Source organism: Myotis yumanensis, unplaced genomic scaffold (genome assembly GCF_028538775.1).
Source record: "Myotis yumanensis isolate MYYU_CA2020_CCGP unplaced genomic scaffold, mMyoYum1.0.hap1 SCAF_22, whole genome shotgun sequence".
Lineage (NCBI taxonomy): Eukaryota > Metazoa > Chordata > Mammalia > Chiroptera > Vespertilionidae > Myotis > Myotis yumanensis.
This window is the reverse complement of record NW_027223773.1, coordinates 4108851-4129801: the sequence shown is the minus strand read 5'-3', so window position 1 is coordinate 4129801 and position 20951 is coordinate 4108851. Positions and strand designations below refer to the sequence as shown.

At 50.3% G+C, this 20951-nt stretch overlaps 1 protein-coding gene across 1 annotated transcript in view; it reads right to left on the bottom strand.

Moving 5' to 3' along the window:
- Positions 1 to 219: 219 nt before the first annotated feature.
- MAP3K21 (mitogen-activated protein kinase kinase kinase 21) overlaps positions 220 to 20951 on the bottom strand; it is a 28851-nt gene continuing 8119 nt past the window's right edge. Inside the window, 9 exon segments of the mRNA XM_070401175.1 lie at positions 220 to 2623; positions 3187 to 3927; positions 4836 to 4933; positions 6050 to 6200; positions 6899 to 7021; positions 9481 to 9721; positions 13870 to 14045; positions 15632 to 15780; positions 16628 to 16808. Coding sequence (XP_070257276.1) covers positions 2202 to 2623; positions 3187 to 3927; positions 4836 to 4933; positions 6050 to 6200; positions 6899 to 7021; positions 9481 to 9721; positions 13870 to 14045; positions 15632 to 15780; positions 16628 to 16808 — 2282 coding nt within the window. The 3' untranslated portion in view covers positions 220 to 2201.

Here is a 20951-nt window from a genome sequence, read left to right as displayed (position 1 = left end):
GGTTGACCACAGCTGGGACCATCCAGCCCTGAGTTTCAGCTACACCTGCACCCCAGCTCCTCTGCACCCCAGATCCCCTTGAAGCCCCGAGACCAGAAGACGGAGAAATACCCGGCTTATTCAGCATCAAAGATCTTTATTAACGTACCTTTCCTAGTTGAATACAAATAAAACGGTTACAAACTACAGTCATCCGATCAGAGCCACTGAGCAGGGAGATTAGCCATCAAAAAACGTTTATTAAAAAAATAGACAACGCGTATAAACACCTTTTCCACGCGCGAGGCTTCATAATACAGCGCACAGGCCCGGGCCTTGGGTCTTGGCAGGGAGAGCACCTTCATTGTTGACTAACAGGAATCGGGTTCATTTATCTTTCAGGGGGCTACGGGTCTACAGGAAAATAAATAACAGCTTCTGCTCAGTATGCACATAGAGAATCGCCAATGTACAAGAGATCCCAGTGAGAATAGAGCTATCTGCAGAGACGTGACAGCGTAAAGCGTCTCTTGTAATTATCTCTTTAAATGGCTTCCCTTCTAGAGTCTTTAAAACAGAGTTGACTAAAATAAAGCTAAGCGGGAACAGGAAGCCGGCCGGCGTGGCTCAGTAGTTGAGCGTCGACCTAGGAACCAGGAGGTCACGGTTCGATTCCCGGTCAAAGTCACATGCCCGGGTTGTGGGCTCGATCCCCGGTGTGCAGGAGGCAGCCGATCCGTGATCCTCTCTCATCATTGATGTTTCTCTCTCTCCCTTCCTCTCTGAAGTCACTAAAAGTACATATTAGAAAAAGAAAACAGGACGGGAAGACAGGGACAAGACAGACGGACAGCCATCACAACCCCCCCACGCCCCAGTAATTTGGTAGAAACACAACTGAACCTGTGGTTTCTCTATGCCTCTTCCAGGCATTAATTCAACACCCGCCCTAAAGTAAAGCCGAATCGTAGAAGGGACGGTAACACAGAAGAAGCACTCGAGATTCCGCTGCGAGAAATCTTAACACACAAGGTTGTTTTCTTCAGGGAAAAATCCAGAATTAAATGAGCTGTGAAATAGCTACACAGCACTTGAATCCTAACAGTGCTGCTGTTTCTGCACTTGGCAGTGTTTCTCTCCAACTGTACTCGGGGCGATTCAGATAACGACGCATTGAAACAGAGGAGAGAAACACTGCGGAACCCCTGGCTACTGGAGCTGGAAGCCCCGCTCTCTACGGGGAGGACCCGGGAGGCACGTCTCAGGGGCACGCATCATGCTGAGCCCAACGCCAAGGTCTGAGCGTGTGCACATCTGCTTTGGACGTCGAATGGGTAAAATGTGTTAAGTTACATTCAGTAGATTCTCCTCCAGGAGAGAAATAGTGCAAAGTTCAGGTGAGAATTGGATGTATTTACCCATTATAACCCTACTGTTGGATACATAGGGTTTTGTATCTATTCTGATTACCATTTTTTTAAAAAAAATAGACACCTTTGCCCGGCCGGCGTCACTCAGTGGTTGAGCATCCACCTATGAACCAGGAGGTCACGGTTCGATTCCCGGTCAGGGCACAGGCCCGGGTTGTGGGTTCCATCCCCAGTGTGGGGTGTGCAGGAGGCAGCCGATCAGTGACTCTCTCTCATCATGGATGTTTCTATCTCTCTCTCTCTCCCTCTCTGAAATCAGTAAAAATATATTTCTTAAAAAATAGGCACCTTTACTTACTAATAGCACATTCCTCTTCTTGGCTATTTGTTGCACAAAAGAGAGAGTTAGAGAAAGAAAGGTGAGAAGAAAGGAAAGGAGAAAAAAAACACAGGAGAGGGAGAAAGGGAAGGAGGGAGGGAGGGAGGGAGGGAGGGGGACAAGGTGACCCACCACTTCCTGTGCTATCAGCTAACAGGCAGCAGACAGGAGAGCAGCGGAATTAAACGCGGTGCTTCCCTAACTCTCCCCAGCAGAGCTGTGCGTTTTGCGTGGCCACACACTTTCACATTGGAGTGTGCTCCGCGTCACGCAGCAGGAATCCAGCGGCAACACCGTCTCCTTAGACGGCCGGCCTGCAGCGCTCTCGTCCGTGTGCCTCTCGGACTCATGACCGCTGCAGGCTCGGGGCCGCCGCTCTGCGAGACCCAGCAGCACGAAACAACTCAGAGACAGACGCAGTGTTTTAATTGTCCACCTCACAAAAGAGAGAAATGCTTGCATAACATAAGGCACTAAGACAGGAACTCCTTCTCCAGCTGGTAGACGGCCGGCCGGCCGTTCCCGCTCTTCACCCGGCACAGGGGCGGCGTGCAGTCCTGGCTCTGGCCCTGCACGTCGGCGTCCAGCAAGGAGGGCCCGAGCGACCTAGTTCTGTCCCGGGCTGCGAGGGGACAGCCAGGGGTCGGTGCCCTGCCGCCCAGGCCAGGGTCGGTCTGCGCGGGCAGAGGCTCTGTCCTCCCCGGGAAGGCCTGGGGGGCGTCCGCGGGGGCTGGGAGGGCGGAGGGGGGAGGCACAGGGGTGAAGGCTCTGTGTTTTCCCGGCGGGGCCTCCAGTGGCAGGGCCTGGAGGGGTAGGTTCCTGTGAGGCCAGGAGGGGTAGGGGGGTCCCCACACCCGCTGGGGGAGCAGTCCTGGAGCTCCTGCGGCAGCAGCTGCTGAGAAAGCAAAGACAGTGCCATCAGAGACTGGGACGTCCGACACAATGCATATCAGACAAGTAACCAGCCCGGCCCGCGTGGCTCAGAGGTTGAGCGTCGACCCAGGAACCAGGAGGTCACGGTTCGATTCCCGCTCAGGGCACATGCCTGGGTTGCGGGCTCCATCCCCAGTGGGGGGCGTGCGGGAGGCAGCCGATCCATGATTCGCTCTCCTCATGGATGTTTCTCTTTCTCTCTCCCTCTCCCTTCCTCTCTGAAATCCATAAGAATATATTTTGAAAAAACAGAAACCTGACCACCAGCTGGGCTCGCGTGGGCTTTCTGATTTAAGGTGCTATTAATGATTACATATTTAAGTGGCTGACACTTAATTATCCTTTTCCCAGAATCGAGATGATGTGAAAGGAAGGCGTAGGGTAGAATTCGAAGGCCTGTGTGCCTGGTGGAAACACAGCTGTAAATGGAGACACTGGGAAATGCCTTCACGTGTCAGGCACCCAGATGCGGGGTGACACTCTGCCGCCTACAGTGCTGTCCATACCTGCCCTCCGAGCGCCTACCTGGGGCCAGAGAGGCGTTGCCATCGGACACGGTCCGCCTGTGACTCGCTGCCCTTTTCTTCAAGGAAGCACAGGGAGGCGCGATCCCACGGGGCAGCTCCGAGGAGGGGGGACCCAGGTGCCTCCACACCCCGCTCTCGGCCTCGCGTCTGGGTGGGGAGCCTGGCTGGCACCCTCCTGCGGCAGGACAGACACCCGGAGTGGGCACGTCGGGGGCGCGCATGCTGTGCGCGCCGCCCTCGAGGGAATCCCCGCCCTCCGCCTGCAGCAGGCACTTGGTGGAGAGGGAAGGCCTGGAGAGAAGACCCAGGGCACCGGGCGGGGGCAGCGTGGCCGATGCCCGGGGGCGATCGGCGGCCCCGCGGGGCCAGGGTGCCCGCTGCAGGATGCCCTCGCGTTTCTTCCTTTCTTCCCTGGGCCCCGGCTCCTCCGCGGCCGGCACCCGGGGCAGCTCTCGGATGTCCAGGCCCAGGGCCACGGCCGCCAACAGCGCGGTGCAGCTGTACAGGGCGCCCTCCGTCCTTCTCCTGGGGAGCGGCCTGCTCAGAGTGTGGGTCGGGGTCCCCTGAGGGGTGCCCGCGGCTGAGGCAGCCTCCTCCCAGTTCTCAGTCTCCGGCGGGCTCTCTCGCTGTCCATCTTTGCCCAGAGGCGGGTCCGCCGGGGCTGGCGCTGAGGGTTTGATCTGCTGTGGTTTTCTGGGCTCTGATCCGTCCGCAGAGGGTCTGGGTTCTTCGCAAGCACCTGAGAAAGGCAGAGATGCACAAAGGAGGAGCGTCTTCCAGGCAAAGTCCTTTAAACTACACGCACAATAGCCCTAGCGCCCGTTTGGCTCCGTGGACAGGGCGTCAGCCTGTGGACCAAAAGGTCTGGGTTCCATTCTGGTCGAGGGCACGTACCTCGGTTGCGGGACCCTGGTCAGGGCACGTGCAGGAGGCAACCAATCGATGTGTTTCTCTCACATCAATGTTTCTCTGTTTTTTTCCCCCTCCCTCCCACTCTCTCTCTAAAAGATCAATGGAAAAACATATGACCTTGAGTGCACTGACCACCTAGTATAGGTAACCAAACCCCAAAGTATCTACAGGAAAGAGGGGAGATGCTGTTGTCAAATGAAATCCATAGCTTAATGGTGCCCGCACGGAGTGAGCCCAATATGTCCTGGTATTCCTCTAGGACAGCGGTTCTCAACCTGTGGGTCGCGACCCCTTTGGGGGTCGAACGACCCTTTCACAGGGGTCGCCTAAGACCATCGGAAAACACATCTGTAATTACATACTGTTTTTGTGATTCATCACTATGCTTTAAGGATGTTCCATTTGTAACCATGAAATTGGGGGTCACCACATGAGGAACTGTATTAAAGGGTCGCGGCATGAGGAAGGTGGAGAACCACTGCTCTAGGAGGAGGAGTGATGGGGATCAAAAGATTCTAAGAAAGAAGTAGGAAGGCTTCTCGGAGGACTCCCTCTGTCTGGACAGGCACAGACAGCCCCACGTAATAAAAGCCTAATATGCTAAGTGTCCGGTCGACCGGTCGGCTGTCCAACCAATCAAAGCGTAATATGCTAATGATATGCTAAGGCTGCTGGACCGCTTCTACAACCCCCAGGAGCGGAGGGTGAAGCAAATTCTGTTTCTGAGGCACGTACCTGGTTGGTCCACAAACAACGATGCCAACGGCATGGTTTTGTGATGTTTTATGAAGAGAGTTGACCAAGGGCTGTTGCCATCCGAGAGAGGTCTTATTCTACGAGAGAAAGACACTTATTTTATTTCCTTCCTTCCTAATCCTCACCCGGAGATATTTTTTTCCATTGATTTTTAGAGGGAGTGGAAGGAAGAGGGAGGGACAGAGAGAAACACCGATGTGAGAGAGACACATCGATCGGTTGCCTCCTGCATGCTACCAACCAGGGCTGGGCCAGGAGCCTGCAAACCGAGGTACGTGCCCTTGACCAGGAATCGAACCCGGGACCCGTCACTCCACAGACCGATGCTGGACCACTGAGCCAAACCAGCTAGGGCAAGATGTTTATTTTAATGTGATAGAAACACATAGCCAATTAGGTGTTGAGGAGCTAACGAAGCACAAATAAAACCTTAAAAATCAGACAGATAATATGACGGAGATTTAACTTTAAATAATAATGAATGCGTATGATAAACTCATTTTAGAAATGGAAACCATATCCAGATAGCTCTACAGTATCCTAATTTTTAAATGTTTTATCTTATTATTTATTCATTTACTTAAAAAAATCTTTATTGATTTTTTACAGAGAGGAGGGGAGAGGGATAGAGAGTTAGAAACATCGATGAGAGAGAAACATCGATCAGCTGCCTCCTGCACACCCCCTACTGGGGATGTGCCCGCAACCAAGGTACATGCCCTTGACGGGAATCGAACCTGGGGCCCTTCAGTCCGCAGGCCGGCGCTCTATCCGCTGAGCCAAACCGGTTAGGGCATTATTATTTACTTTTAAAATTTATCTTTATTGTTGAAAGTATTACACAGGTCCCCCCCCCCCACCCCATTAACTCCCCCCTCCCGCTCCCACCTCCTCCCCCGGCCTTCACCACACTGTGGTCTGTGTCCATGGGTTAGAGGTTATGCATCTATACATGTAAGTTCTCTGGTTAATCTCTTCCCGTCCTCCTGGCCCCCTTCCCTCTGAGATTCGTCCGTCTGTTCTATGCTTCCATGTTTCTGGATCTATTTTGTTCATCAGTTTATTTTGTTCATTCGATTCCACATAGAAGTCTAATTGTTTTTTTTCAAGTTAAGTCTGGCCAATGCTGTACTTGAGAGGGTGCTGCCATTTGTCGCAGTACCCACTGGAGCCACCAGGGGGCGCACACGTACCTTTCTTTGCAATCAGTTCTTTCTTTCATTTGGATAGAACTGGGTCCCCAGGTACAGCCTCTCCTCTTGAAATTCCTTCTTACATCTTCAAACTCTTCCTGTCGGCAGACGGTGCTCCTTCCCCACGTTCTGTTGCTTTCATCCGAAGTCACTAAACAGGGAGAATCACTCACTCATCAAGTAAGAAACTTTAAAGTCAGATGAATCAAATCATTTGTAAAAAACAAAACAAAAACAACAAAAAAACTACCTTGCTCAAAACTCATAAACAATGAAGAAGCATAAAAATAACAAATGATTTCTTTCACTTTACCGATGGTGAGCTTTCTCTAATGAGAAAATTAGCACAATAATTGAAATAAATTAGAAGAAAAGGTACAAAATCTAGGCAAATTAGTAGCAAAGATTGGATTATTTATTTATCTATTTGACATTCTGTGACAGTTAGAATTTCACTGTATTGGGGGGGAAATAAAGAGCCAAGCCCGGCCGGTGTGGCTCAATGGTCGAGCATCAACCTAGGAACCAGGAGGTCACGGTTCAATTCCTGGTCAGGGCCCATGCCCGGGTTGCGGGCTCGATCCCCAGTAGGGGGTGTGCAGGAGGCAGCCGATCAATGATTCTCTCTCATCATCGATGTTTCTCTCTCTCTCTCTGTCCCTCTCTGAAATCACTAAAAGTATACTTTAAAAAATGTTATCAATGGAAGAAAACTAGATTTAGGAATGTAAGACTAAATTTTGTTTTCCCAATAGTTGTGACACCTATTCCATGTCAAATGCTCAGTTACAACCAGTTGAACCAATGACAGAAACAGACACAGGGCCGGGGGGACAGGGTGGCACTCACGCTGTATGGCCCGGAGCCGCGGGATCACGGTGGGGCTGCTGGGCGGGCTGGACCCGCTGCTGTTCAGACTCCTCCGTTTGTCCAGGTTGGGAGAGGCCTGCACGGTGATTTTGTGCTGGAAATCTGTCAGACGGGAGAGAAAGAACTGAGATTTCCTGGTTTGAAGTTATTTTCACAGCCGCGTCTTCAGCACATAGCAATCGGAGCAAAAACTGCCAGAGAGCCCGGCCGGCGGGCTCAGGGGTGAAGCGTCCACCTAGGAGCCAGGAGGTCACGGTTCGATTCCCGGTCAGGGCACAGGCCCGGGTTGCGGGCTCCATCCCCAGTGTGGGGCGTGCAGGAGGCAGCCGATCCATGGTTCTCTCTCATCATGGATGTTTCTCTCTCTCCCTCCCCCTTCCTCTCTAAAATAAATAAAAGTATATATTTTTTTAAAAAGAATCATTAACAAAAAAGAACATAAAAGTACTTTGTGGTCACAGCACTTTACAAATGGTAGGTACCATTACCTACCTGTACGGGAGGGTAGGGGTCCCGACAGAGCTGTGCAAAGAACTATGGGAATATATGAAAGAAAGAACAATAGTAGCAGATGGAAGGGGAGACTGTCTTAGTAAAGTGTGAAAAATATATATATATATATATTTAAAACTCAGACACAAGTAAGGGACATCCTGGGTGTTCTGCCTTCGTCTTTGATTGATTTTCGAGTGACTGGGGTATTTTTACAGCTCAGGAGGGGCAGAGGTTAAATATGTTTGTATTGATTTCAGAGAGGAAGGGGAGAGAGAGAGAGAAAAAGAGAGAGAGAGAAAGAGATGATGCAAATAGTTTCTGTCTGGCCAGAAAGACAGTCCCAAAGGTTACGGTTTATTGCCTTTCCGGGCATTAACCAGGTTGGTATTTAACCCAGCAATCGAACCCTCACATTCCTTTACTAATGGCCCATAAAGAAGACCTGGTCCCGCTAACTCTATCGAACCAATTGGAACGGGTTCCCTCCTTCACCAGTGAGTTGAGTAAAATCTCTGACACATGTCCATTTTATATTTGCAGAACCATAGTTTACTTTATTACCTTAAAGAATCAACTAGTATTTGTGGGGTTTTTTAAAAATATATTTTGATTTCAGAGAAGAAGGGAGAGGGAGAGAGAGAAACATCCATGATGAGAGAATCATGGACCGGCTGCCTCCTGCACGCCTCACACTGAGGATCGAGACCACAACCCGGGCGTGTGCCCCGACCGGGAATCGAACCGTGACCTCCTGGTTCGTAGGTCAAAGCTCAGCCCCTGAGCCACGCTGGTCGGGCTCTGTGCTATTTTCTATTCTGCTTGGCATCTCCTGACACATGTAATCCCTTCATGTTCCCATCACAATGATTTAAGCACATTTTTAGCCCTAACCGGTTTGGCTCAGTGGATAGAGCGTCGGCCTGCGGACTGAAAGGTCCCAGGTTCGATTCCGGTCAAGGGCAGGTACCTTGGTTGCGGGCACATCCCCAGTGGGGAGTGTGCAGGAGGCAGCTGATCGATGTTTCTAACTCTCTATCCCTCTCCCTTCCTCTTTGTAAAAAATCAATAAAATATATTTTTTAAAAAAAGAACATTTTTAAAAGCTTCCCTAGATTTCCTGGTTCTTTTTTATACCTAACGCACTTTAAACCCTCAGACGGAAGTAATTAAACTATTTGACATATCTTGTCGAAGGTGCTGGCGGCATCTTCCCTGCCCCGAACGACCATGTGACACTAAAGATCCCCAGGAAGCAATAACCCTAACGATGAAATAGCGACAGCTGTCCCGGACTTTCTCCACGCCATGCGGGGTCTGTGCGACCAGCTGCATGGGAATTCTGCTTTGGTTTCACAAGGAGAAAACCCACTAACCCCTACAAGCAAGATTACCGGAGAGTTAAATACTCGCATCCAGCCCTAGCCGGTTTGGCTCAGTGGATAGAGCGTCGGCCTGCAGACTGATGGGTCCCAGGTTCGGTTCCCGGTCAGGGCACATGCCTGGGTTGCGGGCACATCCCCAGTGTGGGTGCATACAGGAGGCAGCCGATCCATGATTCTCTCTCATCATGGATGTTTCTCTCTCTCTCTCTCTCTCTCTCTCTCTCTCTCCCCCTTCCTCTCTGAAGTCAATACAAACATATTTAAAAAATAATAAAATACAGCCCTAGCCAGTTTGGCTCAGTGGATGGAGCGTCCACCTGCGGACTGAAGGGTCCCAGGTTTGATTCCGGTCAAGGGCAGGTACCTTGGTTGTGGGCACATCCCCAGTGGGGGGTGTGCAGGAGGCAGCTGATCAATGTTTCTAACTCTCTCTCCCTCTCCCTTTCTCTCTGTAAAAAAAATCAATAAAATATATTTTTAAAAATATAATAAAACACACACTCGTGTGCCACGCTCTGGTTCACGCGGCAGCTCGTGGCTGACGGCACGAGGACCACGCACTGCGGGAAGCAACCGAAGATGCTCCATGTTTGGGGACCTCCTTCCCTCCCCATGGCTTCCCGGGGCCCAGGCCACACCGCCGAGCGAGCGGCTGGCCCCGGGGAGGCCTGCGGACGGGCCCACCTGAGGGCAGGCTGATGCGGTGCCCGTCCTTGAGCTTCAGGCGGCTCCTCCGGAACTTGCCCTTCCTCCGCTTGACCTTGGGCTTCTCTTGGTTGAGCTGGAAGATGAGGATGTTGAGCTCACGCTCCAGCACGTCGATCTCGCGCTCCGCCAGCTGCTGCTCCCGCCGCTTCAGCAGCTCCTCCTGCGACTTCTGCTGCAGGGCCGCGCGGCTCAGCTCCTCCTCGCGGGACCGCAGCTCCTGGGACAGGGCGACACCGCGACACCGCGTCAGGTCATGGCCCGGCAGAGGCCGCCTCTGCAGCCCAGACACCCGGTCACCGCGGGCTCAGGGGAAGGCGCCATCGGCAGCCGGCAGCCTGTACGGCCCATCACCAACTTAGAGAGGCATCACAGATATTTTTAAAAATATATATATTTTATTGATTTTTTACAGAGAGGAAGGGAGAGGGATAGAGAGTTAGAAACATCGATGAGAGAGAAATATCGATCAGCTGCCTCCTGCACACCCCCTCCTGGGGATGTGCCCGCAACCAAGGTACATGCCCTTGACCGGAATCGAACCTGGGACCCTTCAGTTCGCAGGCCGATGCTCTATCCCCCGAGCCAAACCAGCTAGGGCCACAGATATTTTAAACTCGATTTCCACACTGCTCTCTCCGACCTCTTGCCCTTCTAACCACCTGACACACCAAATGCCCATGAACACATAGCACAGATGCGCATGATCCATTCTAAATGAAAGCCAACGAGCCCGGCCGGCGTGGCTCAGTGGTTGAGCGTCGACCTGTGAACCAGGAGGTCACGGTTCGATTCCCAATCAAGGGCACATGTCCGGGGTTGCAGGCTCGATCCCCAATGGGGAACGTGCAGGAGGCAGCCGATCCATGATTCTCTCTCATCATCGATGTTTCTCTCTCTCCCTTTCTCTCTGAAATCAATAAAAATGTATTTTTTTAAAAAATCACTGGCCTAAGACTTCATAAGAGCAAAAAAATAAGGTCAGAGGGAAAGCAGCCAGAATGTTCTTCCTTTGAATGAATTTTAAACATTCAGAAGAGAAAGAATTAAAAAAAAAAAAAAAATCAGGGGTATTCGAACCCCTTGCGGTGCTTTGAACCTGGGAAGCACCGACAGCGTCTCCTGGTTGCTGAGATGACCAAGTAGCCATATTGGTGGAGTTGCCTGGTTGGCACAGGCCCTTCGAATGGCAAACCCCGACTCGGGGGCAGATGTTAATCATTAACGGTGCCAGGCCTTCAAAGACACCGTGTGCGCCCGGCACACAGAGGCAGACGCACAGAGATCAGCCGCCAGGAATGCAGGGAGGAGCTGGTATCTGCGGAGGCTGCCGTTTACTGAGTAACACGGGCTGGGCCAAGGGACCGGCCATTAATCCCAAGTCGGACGCCTCCCACCCTGAGCAATCAGCGAAGGAGAAAGGGAGATAGAGCACGCACCCGGCCGCCCTCCAGCCAGAGGACGCAGCTGGAGACCTCTGAGAGAGAGAGAGAGAGAGAGAGAGAGAGAGAGAAAAGAAAAAAGAAGATGGCACAGGCTTTCACTGTGAACCGAAGACTCACGGACGCCATCAAGGCCGTATTTCAGGTGGCACTGCGCACATCTCATGAGAACAAGCAAGGGCACAGGGTTGGCACAGCCCAGCCAGCGAGGCTCAGTGGGTGAGCGTCAACCTAGAAACCAGGAGGTCCCGGTTCGATTCCCCGTCAGGGCACATGCCCAGGTTTCGGGATCCATCCCCAGTGTTGGGCCTGCAGGAGGCAGCCCATCCATGATTCTCTCTCATCGTTGATGTTTCCATCTCTCTCCCTCTCCCTTCCTCTCTGAAATCAATAAAAAAATTTTTAAAAAAGTGAGCTCAAAGGGTAACAAAGGAACTACTACAAAACCTCAGAAGGGAGCAGGAGGGCATCCCCTACAAAGCGTGCTTTCTGATGTTTACGCCACACGGAATGAGAATCAACCCACCAGATACACCTCCATTGAGACAATGATCATTCATTAAAAGTAATGCAATAACGTAGCTTAAAGTAACCATGATTTATGAACATGGCTTCCCAAATTTTAAATTCTGTGATTTCAACTCTCATTTTACCCTCCAAGTCCTCTCCCATTCCCCCAAATCTCTCTCTTTTTTTTAATTTTCGCAATGAAACGTCTAATTTTAGAATTCCTGAAAACAATTTAGGAGAAGTGCAAAACAAACAAACAAACAAAAAAACACCCAAAACATCAGTCTTTTCTGTTTCATTTTAAGTCAACCAACTGTATTCAAGTTTCCAAGAAACACGTGAATCATATCGCTGATAACAATCCTTCCGAGAACGCAGGATGGAAGGTTACTTCCTGGGATCGCTTGATTCCTGAGGCCCCGGCTGGGGGTGGGAGTGGGGGTGGCGGCTGGAGCCGGCCCCACGCCACCCAGAGCCACCACTTTCCTGGTTCTAAGGCGAACGCTTAACCCTTACTCAGCATTTTACTCAGAAACAGGCACCTCTGCCTGGGACAGTGTTTGTCCCGGGACATTTCGGGGTGCAGCGGCCGGAGAACAGAGGAGGTGATGTGAGCTGTGTCCCCGGCCATTGTGAGTTCCTCCCCGTGCCCTTGACCCTTGTCCTTGGGACACAGTGTGTCCTTGGTGGAGATCATGCCCCCTCCCAGCCCCCCGGTCGCCGGCTCCCTCGCTCTCAGTCCTTCAGGCCCCTTGCCTGCGGCACCAGATAACCTCCTGTCCTAGGAGCCTGCGCCTCCCTTCTGCTGGCTGGACTGAGTCATTATTATTAGTATTATTACTTGCTTGTTTAATGGTCCTCCGTCTGCCTTTCCTGCTAGATAACACGTCCACGCGCTACACTGTTTCAGGCTTGGTCATTTTCGCCCGCGGCACTGACCAAAGTGCAAGGTACAGGACATGGGAGGCATCCGATAAAGACCCGGACGAAGCCTGAGCCAAGTTTCTTCCTGGGCTCCCGATGGGTTTTTTATTTTTATTTTTTAAAATGTATTTTATTGATTTTTTTTTACAGAGAGGGAGAGGGATAAAGAGTTGGAAACATCGATGAGAGAGAAACATTGATCAGCTGCCTCCTGCACACTCCCCACTGGGGATGTGCCCACAACCAAGGTACACGCCCTTGACCGGAATCGAACCCGGGACCCTTCAGTCCGCAGGCCGACGCTCTACCCACTGAGCCAAACCGGCCAGGGCCTGATGTGTTTTTTAACAGGTGAGAGAGACCAGCAACCATTCTTATCATTATTCCGGCTACTGTGGAGTTGAGTTTTTGGATACCATCAGAATGATACTTTTTTTTTTTTTTTTAATATATTTTATTGATTTTTTACAGAGAGGAAGGGAGAGAGATAGAGAGTTAGAAACATCGATGAGAGAGAAACATCGATCAGCTGCCTCCTGCACATCTCCCACTGGGGATGTGCCCGCAACCCAGGTACATGCCCTTGACCGGAATCGAACCTGGGACCTTTCAGTCCGCAGGCCGACGCTCTATCCACTGAGCCAAACCGGTTTTGGCCAGAATGATACTTTTTTAAATTTTATTTTTTAACCTCACCTGAGGATACTAGTATTTTCAATTGATTTCTTAGAGAGAGTGAAAGAGAGAGGGAAAGACAGAGAGAAATATTGATCAGCTGCCTCCTGCACGTGCCCCAACCATGGCCCGAGCTGGGGAGGAGCCTGCAAGCAAGGTATGAGCCCTTGACCGGAATTGAACCTGGGACCCTTCAGTCCGCAGGCCGGCACTCTATCCACTGAGCCAAACTGGCCGGGGCTACTTTTTTCTTTGCCGATCACACATTTCTAGTACAGCTCTGTTTTGTTTTAACCAGAAAGCAGGAATCAATAAATATTGGGGGGGGGGGCGGGGAGGACACATATGTAATACCCTTGGTAATACTTATTATAATATTAAAAAAAAAAAAAAGAATGCTTGGGGAGCCCGGCCAGTGTTGCTCAGTGGTTGAGCACTGACCTATGAACCAGGAGGTCATGGTTAGATTCCTCATCAGGGTACATGCCCCAGTTGTGGGCTCAATCCCCAGTGGGGGGCATGCAGGAGAAGGCTGATCGGTGATTCTCATCATTGGTGCTTCTATCTCTCTCTTCCCTCCCTTCATCTCTGGAATTAATAAAATATATTTAAATTTAAAAATAAATAAATAAATAAATAAATAAATATTGATGTCCGGAAACATTTTAGAAGAATGCCTGCGATGGCTCATGACCCCTGTCCTCCATCAGCTTCATACGTGTGCGTGTGTGTGTGTGTGCGTGTGCGCGTGTGCGTGCATGCATGTGTGCGCGTGTGTGCGTGTGCGTGTATCAGGCAACTCAATGCATGTTCTCACCTTTTCCTTTGTTCTCAGCTCATCGAACATCTGCTGAATCTCCAGCTTCCAGTCGTCCTGCATGGAATGAAAGGATTCCTGGGGCATCTCCGTCATGACCGCCCCTTCGATGGCGGTCAGCTGCTCGAGAATTAAGGCGAAAGACGGGCGGATGTGAGGGTCTTGCTGCCAGCATTCTACAACAAACAAGGGTCTCATCAAAACCATCCCTCAGCATAGTTCAGATGGCCAGCCCCTGCGGACAGTATTTTTTGAAGGTTTTTTTAAAAATCCATTAATGATTTTTTTTTAAAGGTTGTTCTTTTTAAAAATATATATATTTTTATTGATTTCAGAGACAAAGGGAGAGGGAGAGAGGGATGGAAACATCAACGATGAGAGAGAATCATGGATCAACTGCCTCCCGCACGCCCCCTACTGGGAATCGAGCCCGCAATCCGGGCATGTGCCCTTGACAGGAATTGAACCCGGGACCCTTCAGTCCACAGTCCGACGCTCTATCCATTGAGTGACACCAGCTAGGGCAAGCCTATTCATGATGTTGAACATTTTATTTTAGTGACCATGCCAGTGGCATGCATAATAATGACTACCAGATAAGGCTCGTGTTGTCTCTCTTATGTGACATTAACATGTGGACATGTGCACGGATGCCCGGCCATGAAGCTGCCCTGGTCAGATGACTTACTGACAGAGCGTTCTATAACTCAGCTCAAGAAAACCAAAGCCTCTAAAACAGCGGTTCTCAACCTGTGGGTCGCGACCCCTTTGGGGGGTCGAACGACCCTTTCACAGGGGTCGCCTAAGACCATAGGAAAACACATCTATAATGACATATTGTTTTTGTGATTCATCACTATGCTTTCATGATGTTGAATTTGACACAATGAAATTGGGGGTCCCCACAACATGAGGAACTGTATTAAAGGGTCGCGGCATGAGTGAGGAAGGTTGAGAGAACCACTCCTCTAAAACATTATAATCGCAAGAAGGGTTCTAAGAAGTAGCCTAATTATTAAGCAAAAAGAACTTGCCGCTTACAAAAAGAGTCAGTTAATTTTTAAGAGAGAAGCATCAAAGATATCAGGTCATGGAAAACCACACCAGCTCAGACTGTAAAACGCTTTCGATCGTCAGGTTAGATTTAAAATAGCAGGTTCGGGGCCAACTCAACGCTGTCTTTGAATTCCACGAGTGCTCTTGGTGGAACCTTCATTACCGTTCAGTTGAATTCTGTACCTCAGTGAGTCACCGATAAAAACGGGGCTGTTCTTACATCACTTACTTCATCGAACCGTGACCTGACATCTTAGATCAAAGACAAGGTTTCAAACTCCAAGATAGTATGAGTACGTAAAGCCTTTGAAAATTAGAACCACAGACATTTCTTGGTGGAAAAAAAATACAGAATGCTTCCCCTCGCCGGTTTGGCTCAAGGGATAGAGCACTGGCCTATCGACCGAAAGGTCCCGGGTTCCATTCCGGTCAAGGGCACACACCTCGCTTGTAGGCTCCTCCCCGGCCTGGGCCCTGGTCGGGGCGCGTGCAGGAGGCAACCCATCGATGTGTCTCTCTCACGTCAATATTTCTCTCTGTCTTTCCCTCTCCCTAAAAATCAATGGAAAAATATCCGCAGGTGAGGATTAAAAAACAAACATACATATATATATATATAAATTAAAAAAAAATAAAAATATATATATGCTGTAATGAAGGACGCCCCTTGCCCCCACAGACCCACAGGGACAGGGTGCCCACGTACCTTTCATGAGCTTGGCGAAGGGCTCGGGGCAGGTGGACGGAATGGGCAGGGTGAGCTTGTTGATGGCCACCCCGTAGGCCACGGCGAGGCCGTCGATGCCGCGGTAGGGGACCTCGCCCGTGAGCAGCTCCCACAGCAGCACTCCGTAGCTGGAAAGCAAGGTTGCCATCAAGGTCACTGGGACACAGCTGGGGGACCAAGGTATCCGCACCCGCCTCCAGCGGTTCCCAGGGACCTGCTCTTCCTAGAAAGCGGCGGCCCTCATCCCAGGTGAGAGGCTAATGTCCCAAACACAGGCGTGCCCAGAAATCAGTGGTGCACCCCAGAAATCAGCAGAGCCTCCAGCACAGGCATTCAGCTGCTTACTGAGCAGGAGGGCTCAGGGGCAGCGATGACCGAACCAGGCGGGGCCAGCCCCACGCCCCACGTGAACGAATGTGGTTGTTCTCTTTCTTTTTTGTTTTCTTCTTTTAATATATTTTTACTGATTTCAGAGAGGAAGGGCGAGGGAGAGAGACATAGAAACATCCATGATGAGAGAGAATCATGGATCGGCTGCCTCCTGCACGCCCCACCCTGGGCATCGAGCCCGCCACCCGGGCATATGCCCCGACCAGGAATCGAACCGTGACCTCCTGGTTCGACGCTCAACCACTGAGCCACGCCGGAAGCCAATTATAACCGGTTTTAATCAAACCTCCCATAGAAGGTTCTCTTATCAAATGGAAGCCACACACATTCAAAACCTTAAGGTACCTGCTCCCCTGTGATGATACGATCAAAACTATAAAACCCCATCCCAAAAGGCCTCCACCGCCCTTCATGCTCAGAATCGCTGAGTCATGCTCGGAATCACTGAGTCATGCCCGGAATCGCTGAGTCATGCCCAGAATCGCTGAGTCATGCTCAGAATCGCTGAGGACTTTGGGGCTCATGGAAAGGATGGACAGCAACCCATCTGCAGACATCTGCAAAAGCAAAGGGCCTGGGGCTCACCTCCAGATGTCACTTCCCTTGGAGAACAGGGACGACTTGATGACTTCCGGGGCCATCCAGGCGTAGGTGCCCGCCGCGCTCATCTTCGTGGTGCGGTGCCATTCCCGCGCCAGCCCGAAGTCCGTGATCTTCAGCGTCTTATTGCACATGTCATCATGCTCGATCTTCTCCAGGAGCAGAACTGAAAACACACAAAAACAACAACAACAACAACACAAAGGTCAGATATTTTCGTGATTTTTATCGTCTTCTCCCGCCACAATTGTTCCCCGGGGCATGTTCAACACAATCTTCCCTGCGGTGGGGAGAACACACAAGAATGAACTTGAGTTTTAGCTTCCTGACATCACTGATATCATAACCGCTAGGGGGTCCTTGGTGCCTGAAGTTTCAAGTTTTTGGGAAAAAAAAAATCCACAGACATAGTTCAGCTCAGTACTCTTCCCCCCCGCCCCCCGCCCCCCGCCCCCTTTTTATTTCAGAGAGGAAGGGAGAGGGAGAGAAAGAGCAACATCAATGATGAGAGAGAATCATGGATCGGCTGCCTCCTGCACATCCCACACTGAGGATGAAGCCTGAAACACAGGCATGGGCCCTGACCGGGAATCGAACCGTGACCTCCTGGTTCACAGGTCGACACTAACCACTGAGCCACGCCAGCCGGGCGCTCACAGGTATTTTGATCAGGGAACCCAGCTCTGATGCTATCGGTATGCACTGTTAATGATCTGGACTCGAGAGATAAGGAAACTGAAACCAGCCACGTTGGTCATCTGTCCAAGGTCCCGCAGCTGAGAAGCAGGGACGCTCAGGCAGTCTGACCCCAGGGTTCATGGTCCTGGGGTCCATGTTGTCTACGTTGCTCAGCCAACCGGGTGCATCAGTTTTCACAAGAGCACCCTCCATCCTCGGGAGAGCTCTCTCTAGCCCGGTGCCCATCTCCTCCTTTCTGATTTCCTGTCGTTGGACCAGTATCCCCCGGTCCATACAGAGGCAGCGTGACGAAGGGCAGGCTCCCGGGCTTGGGGGTGGGGTGGGGTCTGTACTGCTGTCTCCTCGCTGTGTGGGAACCCTGATCGTATGTACATCAGAAGGGAGAGAGGAGGGAATGTATAATATAGCCCCCCCAGGTCTCCCCCAATATCACCCAACACAGTATCTTGTGAGTTCATGTAAGTGCTTAGAACAGTGAAACGCAGGAAGCATTTCGTAAGGATTACACACACACACACACACACACACACACTTTTATCAACCGGTCTGGAAGTGGTCTCAGGTTCTCATTTACTTTGTATGGTTCTCTCTTTGTTTTTTACATATATTTTTATTGATTTCAGAGAGGAAGGGAGAGGCAGAGAGAGAGAGAGAGAGAGAGAGAGAGAGAGAAACATCAAGGATGAGAGAGAATCATAGGTCGGCTGCCTCCTGCACACCCCACACTGGGGATCGAGCCCGCAACCCGGGCATGTGCCCTGATCAGGAATCAAACCATGACCTCCCCTGGTTCACAGGTCGACGCTCAACCACTGAGCCACCCCAGCCGGGCTACGGTTCTCTCTTTAAACCAGAGAGATGTTCGCATGAGGATTTATCCCACGTCGCCAATACCGAGGAAGTGCTCTTGTGTTTGATGTTCTCCTACGCAGGAAGGCGTGAGTGTGTTGCTTAACAGAGGGAAGCCCGGGAGAAGCCGAGGCCAAAGAAAGGCAGCTCTAAAGTAGGTGAAAACACCAGGAAAAGTGAGGACTGGAACCTAAACACGTAAAACTCATTGCATTTCTAAGTAAAGGTCGTGGTACAACGTCCCTTGTCCCGATGGCTCGGGACACCTGGCCCTCCCAGGTCCGAAGTTTCCATAGGAGCCGAGCGCTGCCACCCTCGGCACGAACAGGAAACACGTTCAAGTCACACTCCGAATGCCAAGCGTCGAGCCCCGTGAAAGGCCCATTGTGTCTCGGAGCCTATTTCCGAGGTGTTCAGCAAAATTCCTGGCATTCCTTATCTTTTGGGCAAAGTGACCGAAACCAAAAAAAAAAAAAGCCAGGTGTCCCGACAGGTAGCAGAATGGGGCAGCTGGCCAGGTTTCAGCCTCGGGACGCGAGGGTGGGTGCCAACTTCCGCTTCCTGCCACTGGCAGGGAGGACTGCCCACCGGGAGGTATACCTCGCAGGCCAGGCAATCCAACTTTGTCGGCCCCAGAAATGGGAGGTTCCTGGGAGTCAGCCGGCGAGCAGTGTTCGAACCCCTGCTCTCCGCAATCAGCCTTCACGCCCTCGCACCGGGCCTACCCGCTCAACCATGAGCCACTTGATTTTCCCGCTCCCTTTGAAGTTTCAGTTGGGTATTTCCAGAATTATGGCCTCTAAGGTGTATATATTATTTTGTGTGTTTTTTTTTTAACAAAAGGCAATTACAATGTCTCCATTCTATTTTCTCAACATTTATGGGATTGCTGTGTCCAAATTCCACTGGAGCCTAATGGGATCCTGTCGATTAATCTTTAACCACGAATATATTATCACCAAGAAAAAGTCATAAGGAAAAAAAAAAAAACTCGTTGAGAAAAGCGACAAGGGAGGGAACGCGACATATTTAACAATCACCCCAGTCTGAGGTGTTAGGTGACTCCGTGAATTTCAACTCGGAGCAACCACTTACAGCGAATAAATGCTAACTTCCTAAGTTTATCAAATGGCACCAAATTTTCTTCTTTAAAAAAAAAAAATTTTTTTTTTCTTAAATATATTTTTATTGACTTCAGAGAGGAAGGGAGAGGGAGAGAGGGATAGAAACATCCATGGTGAGAGAGAATCGTGGATCGGCTGCCTCCTGCACGCCCCCTACTGGGGATCGAGCCCACAGCCCGGGCATGTGCTCTGACTGGGAATCGAATCGTGACCTCCTGGTTCATAGATCGACGCTCAACCACCGAGCCACACCAGCCGGGCAACATATAATATTATATTAGTTTGAGATAGTGAATCAGACATTTATATAACTTACAAAGTGATCGCCCCAATAAGTCTCTACGATGAATGTTATTTCTTGATAACATGTTACTAAAATGAATTGTTGTCTAGAATTTTTTTCGGAGGTAATCACATTACCATATATACACATATATACATATATATATTCACACACACACATATATATATGTATCTGGCCCCTTGACATAAAATTAAGCCTCGTAAAATTTAAATTTGAAAGCATGTTCATTCATAGTTATTATTAACTGTGGATAATAATCACCAACTAGTGGATTATGTGCAATGAAGGTATTTCCCCAACTGGCAGGTGATCTGGGAATGAAACAGTTACAGTAGCAATTCAGTGCTTGGTGCCTCCTCCTTGACCCTCCACTTATCAACCCCCCCCCCCCGCCCCCCCAGGTACCAGCAGACCTGCCAAAGCACGCAGGTGGCCGCATTCCTACAGAGAACAAAGCCCAGGACTGTTTCCTGGTCCTGCTGCCTGGCCCGATCCAGCAAGTCAGCCAAACTGCCAGGACCCTGCCCCCTCCCCCACAGCTGAATACATATGTGATCGCACGGCACGGTCTTCGGCAGAAGGACTAATGATCGTGTTCCTAGGTCATAAAGCATCCTAGACAACGTTCAGGTATCAGTGAATCCACACTCTAAAAATCAGGAAATATTTAAAGCACTCAAAGTGAGCCTAGCCGGCGTGGCTCAGTGGTTGATCGTCAACCTAGGAACCAGGAGGTCACGGTTCGATTCCCGGTGAGGGCACATGTCCGGCGTGCAGGCTGGATCCCCAGTGTGGGGTGTGCAGGAGGAAGCCAATCCATGATTCTCTCTCATCATTGATGTTTCTCTCTTTCTCCCTCTCCTTTCCTCTCTGAAATCAATATATATATATATATATATATATATATATATACACACAAAGAATAAATACTCAAAGTGTTTCTAAGCAATATATAAAAATGAGTATATTGTCACCAGCTTACATTTAGATTGTCTTACAGTTTATTAAATGTCCTGACATATGCTGGGAGTCAGCAAACTGTGTCTCCTGGGCCAAATCCAGTCCAATGCCTGTTTTGTAAATAAAGTTTTATTGGAACACAGACGCACTCATTTGTTTACATACCATCTTTTTAAAAAAAATATGTATTTTTTTAAAAATTTATTTCAGAGAGGAAGGGAGAGGGAGATAGAAACATCCATGATGAGAGAGAATCATGGATCGGCTGCCTCCTGCACGCCCCCGACTGGGGGGTCGAGCCCACATCCAGGGCATGTGCCCTGACCGGGCATCGAACCGTGACCTCCTGGTTCACAGATCGACACTCAACCAC